The sequence below is a fragment of the Triticum aestivum genome, chromosome 6B, assembly GCF_018294505.1.
Source record: "Triticum aestivum cultivar Chinese Spring chromosome 6B, IWGSC CS RefSeq v2.1, whole genome shotgun sequence".
NCBI classification, from domain to species: Eukaryota; Viridiplantae; Streptophyta; class Magnoliopsida; order Poales; family Poaceae; genus Triticum; species Triticum aestivum.
This window is the reverse complement of record NC_057810.1, coordinates 360,318,481-360,323,058: the sequence shown is the minus strand read 5'-3', so window position 1 is coordinate 360,323,058 and position 4,578 is coordinate 360,318,481. Positions and strand designations below refer to the sequence as shown.

At 45.4% G+C, this 4,578-nt stretch overlaps 1 protein-coding gene across 1 annotated transcript; it reads right to left on the bottom strand.

The window, feature by feature from the left end:
* Window positions 1-597: 597 nt before the first annotated feature.
* Window positions 598-3,457, bottom strand: LOC123137158 (G-type lectin S-receptor-like serine/threonine-protein kinase LECRK2). Its single transcript, XM_044556769.1, has one exon. It carries the CDS (start codon window positions 3,217-3,219, stop codon window positions 820-822), a length of 2,400 nt encoding a protein of 799 aa, XP_044412704.1. The 5' UTR covers window positions 3,220-3,457; the 3' UTR covers window positions 598-819.
* Window positions 3,458-4,578: the final 1,121 nt, after the last annotated feature.

Here is a 4,578-nt window from a genome sequence, read left to right as displayed (position 1 = left end):
GTTTAATTGTTTTAGCTAGAATCCGTTCTAATGCAGGGTCATTGATTTGTTTTTTTCCTTATTCAGGGCATATTTGTAAGCATGTTGCACCTGACTTTGATTTTGCAGTTCAAGAGGGAAAGTGTAGTATTGAATAAGGAATAGCACATAAAGCTCTGGACTCTACCATACTAGATTTCATGACCAACAAGATTGAGAACTTCTGTTCTTTTCGTTGTAATGCTTGCATTCAATATCTAGAGTCCAATATTCTCATTTTTATTACCCACTGTTACACTAAGAAGTATAGATGCAGTTGTCTAAGTTCCAGTGACATAAAACACTGGATAATGCTAATGTGAAAATCTAAATGGGATATATGCTAGGGTTACTCCTGGGTCGCTCGCTTGTAAAACAACATGAGAGTCCTGCTGCTAGTTGTACAAATGGGATATAAGTATTTCTTAAATATTTCGACATCTCTAGCATTTCAGTCGGGAACGCTTAAATCATTGTTCTTACCCGTTGATTCCTAACCAGCCCGTTTCCTTGCATCTTCCAGCTTGATGATCTCTAAGCAATATACCAAAATATGCACACTGATTCGCAAAGCAATACATTCATAGCTTCACTGTGGTACCGCACATAAACAGTACATGAATATTACAGAAATCTACAATTATTTTTGGAACCTAGTAACATATGCATACATTTCTTCCTACTTCCGTTTACCTACATTTGAAGGAATCATCACTCGTATTTATCGTTTGCTGTAGTCAAGTACATCCAATATACTCTTATTTCACACCGCAGAACTTATATATTTAGAAACACACTCTACTATTGGAGTGAACTAATGAAGGAAGATGGATCAGGGGGTGTGGGGATTGGAACGGATCCATCAAGCATCTGTGTCACTTTCAGCATGCTTGGCCGCATTGTTGGCTCCTCTTGGAGACACCACAATGCCACGGCCACGAAGCGTTCCACCTTCTTTATATTGAAGATTGCCTCATCATCACCCTTGACTAACAAGTCAAGCCTCCCACTTCTGTAGCAGTCATTTGCCCAATATGTCAGTATTGCTTGCTCCTCATCAGCTGTCTCTGGCTCCACATTCCGTCTGCAACACACAATCTCTAGCAAGATCACCCCAAAACTATAAACATCCACCTTGGATGTGATCCCTATGTTTTTGAACCACTCGGGGGCGACGTACCCTCGAGTTCCCCTGATGCCAGTGTTCGTCTGTGTCTGATTTGTCCTGAGCAACTTTGCTAGGCCAAAGTCTGAGATCTTTGCCACGAGATTCTCATCAAGAAGGATGTTTTGGGGCTTTATGTCACAATGGATTATTTGAGTGTTGCATTCCTCATGTAAGTAGAGCAGGCCTCTTGCCAACCCAAGTGCGACTTGAACGCGAAGGTTCCAGGTTGGCCTTGTACCACAAAAAAGGAATCCATTAAGCGAGCCACTGGTCATCAACTCGTACACCAGAAGCCTCTCTTTTCCTTGTGTGCAGAAACCAAGCAACCGTACCAAGTTTCTGTGGAAGGTCCTTCCGATGGTTTGAACCTCAATGGCGAACTCCTTTTCACTCTCTTGGAGCATCTTGTCAATCTTCTTGACTGCAATGCCAGTCCCAAACTCATCTTCCAGCTGGCCCTTGTATACGATACCAGATGCACCGCTACCCAGCTCTTCACGAAATCCATCTGTCGCCTTCTCAATCTCCTTGTACGTGAATGCTCTAAGAGGCAATGCCTCGGGACTCATTGATTGTATCTGGGCTGGCTTCTTTCGGCCAATGACACGGTAAGATCCAAAATACAGAATAACAAGGGCAGATCCTCCAAGGAGCAGTGAACTTCCTATTATCCAATACCTCTTCTCTTTTCTCCATCTATTGGAGTTACTGGCCGACTGGGACCCAGGAATATCAGTCCTGGGAACTTTGATAAAAACTGATCCCAGTATGTCACCTTCCATTCCGTTGGACAAGGGGCTCCTCTTTTTCCAGCAAGAACTGTTGTAGTACACCGCAGCAACACAAAAGCAATCAGTTAAGCAAAGTCTTTGGCAAGAATCCTCACCAATGGGGCTGTAACGCTCATAGTCGCCAAAAGGCCAATTGATATTGTTCATTGGAAGTAGCTTGAAATTCTGAGTAGATTCAGTATCATCCAAGCCACAGCTATGTGGAGGGAAGTCTTGCTTGCAACCTTTGTACTTCCTCTCGTTGTCGATGAATGAGTAGTTTGGTGGGCACTCACATTCCACACTCTTGCTTGTGTTGAAGCTGAAGCTGCAATAGCTGTTGAACCCACAGGCACCACTTCCAGTCTCTACTGCAGCAGCCCGACAGAAGTTTCGTGGGAGTACGTCCATAACTTTCCACTCCGTGTTCAATCCACTGATCTGAGCTGCCTTCTTGGGGTACACGTATTGCCTGAACACCCCATCTGCATCAAGTGTGGCGCGCTGGTAGAAGTCTGCCGGTGAGTCAAGTGTTTCTGATGTAATATTGATTTGTCTGCCAGAATTTGTAGTGTAGTAGATGCTGCCAGTTGTGTTGAACACGAGGCTTGAACCATTTCCACCAGTGTGAGAATCCCAATATGGAGGATCATAGCGGAAAAGGGAGGAAACAGCCACGGTGTAGGGAACAGCCAAGGTGTAAAACCTTAAGTTGCCATCACGCTCTACGCTGAGTTGGAACCTTCCAGCTGAGTAGTCGTTGTCCATGAGCCGGCTTTGCAGGACGGACCCTTTAGGCAGCTCCTGGGAGGGCAGGATGGTGTCGGTTGGGTGTTCAAAGCTCTGCCATTTGATGGAGCCATCTTTGGCATAGAGCACGAAATTGCCTGTGTCGAGCATGGCGGCATGGTCGGCGTTGGTCACCCGGGGGTTCCATATCTCTGTGCCGGCAGGGTCCTGGAGCGAAAGCACGCCACCAGGCGTGAGCTGCAGTTGGGAGCCAACTGGCAGTGTTGTGTTGGTGTTGGCGTACCAGACAACGGTTTTGGAGGTGATCTTGTCGAACGAGACGGCGAGAAGGTAGACAGAGGCGTCGGCATCGCTGGGGCGGAAGCCGAACGCGAACTCACCGGAGGGTGAAATCCGTGAGGCGTTTGGGCCTTGAGTGGTCAGGGTAGATCCTAGTGTGATGTTTTGGAGTGCCTGTGCGTGCAAAGGAGCTTGAAGCAAGAGGGAGAAGAGGAAGAGCAGTGGCAGCGCCATTGTTGTTGGCCAGGCTGTTGCTTCTGGTAATGGTTTATTATGTGCTTATCACGTCTTTTTGACGATTCTCGCATGCATCCATTTGTCAGGGCAGAAAAACTGGTGTTGAACCTTTCAGGCCGCCAATTTTGTGTTGAGCAGTTAAACGTCGCTTGCACATCACATCGGAGAGCTGATGAGGAAGTTTCTGCTCACCGTGTCAGTTTTGATTGGCACACTGTGGAGACCAAGGTTATTTTCCTGTGTGATGTGAATGCATGACCTTGACCAGCATGATGGACGAGTCCAGTTCCTTGACACGGACGCTTGCATGGCACCAAGACTCGGTCACTCTTAAGTATTCCTCCGTTTCTTTTTAGTCTACATATTTGGTTAAAGTCAAACTTTATAAAATTTGACCAACTTTGTAGAAAAATCTGCGATACTAAAGCTATATGGTATGAAACTTTATTTCATGATGCATCTAACGATATTGATTTCATATTGTGAATCTTAATTTTTTTTCTCTATAAACTTGGTCAAAGTTAACAAAGTTTGACTCTGAACAAATCTTATATGCAGACTAAAAAGTGACGGTGAGAGTAATTTCTGAGTTCTTGCGCAATGCTTAGCCGGTGTTTCTAGCTCAGTCTCACTATTAGGGAAAAGGCTAGCAGCAGCGCGGGTTTTAGATGTATCAGTAGCGTGGGGATAGACGCTACTAATAAGGCGCTACAGCTAACACATAGCAGTAGCGCGTGCTCACCGGCGCTACTGCTACACAAGTGTAGCAGCAGCGCTGTTGGCAGAAGATCGCTACTGCTAGTAGCTCTAGCGCGCTTTGCCTGGACGCGCTACTGCTATCGCGGCGCTGCTGCTAACTTTTATACACTCGCTACTGCTACTTTAAGTAGTTTTTTTTGGCATATTTGTTTTGTATTTGAACAGTCTTTATAGAAGAATCTTTAGCACATAGAAATGTCATCATGATACACATACAAATGCCTGCGAGACCACAAATGTAATCATAGCATGTACATACAAATAGTCTCATCATAATCATCATCCAACACAGTGGTATCTTGTCATCATCTCGAAAATAGCAATACATGCAAGTCTCGAATACTTGCAACTACAACGTCATCCATCTAAACAAAGGTATACGCAAGAAGAGCTATCACTATGAGTGAGAGCGGAACTATGCAGTACATGAGGTGGCGGTTACGAGTCCTCTCTCGCGCTAGCGTGAATCTCAAGTAACTAGCTTCTCTTTCTTGTCTGCTTTTGAAGCCTTTATGCTGGCGCCCGTGAACCCATTCACTTGCGCCTGACACTCATGCCACTCGTTGTACACCCCTGGAACCTTCCCTTTGTACACGA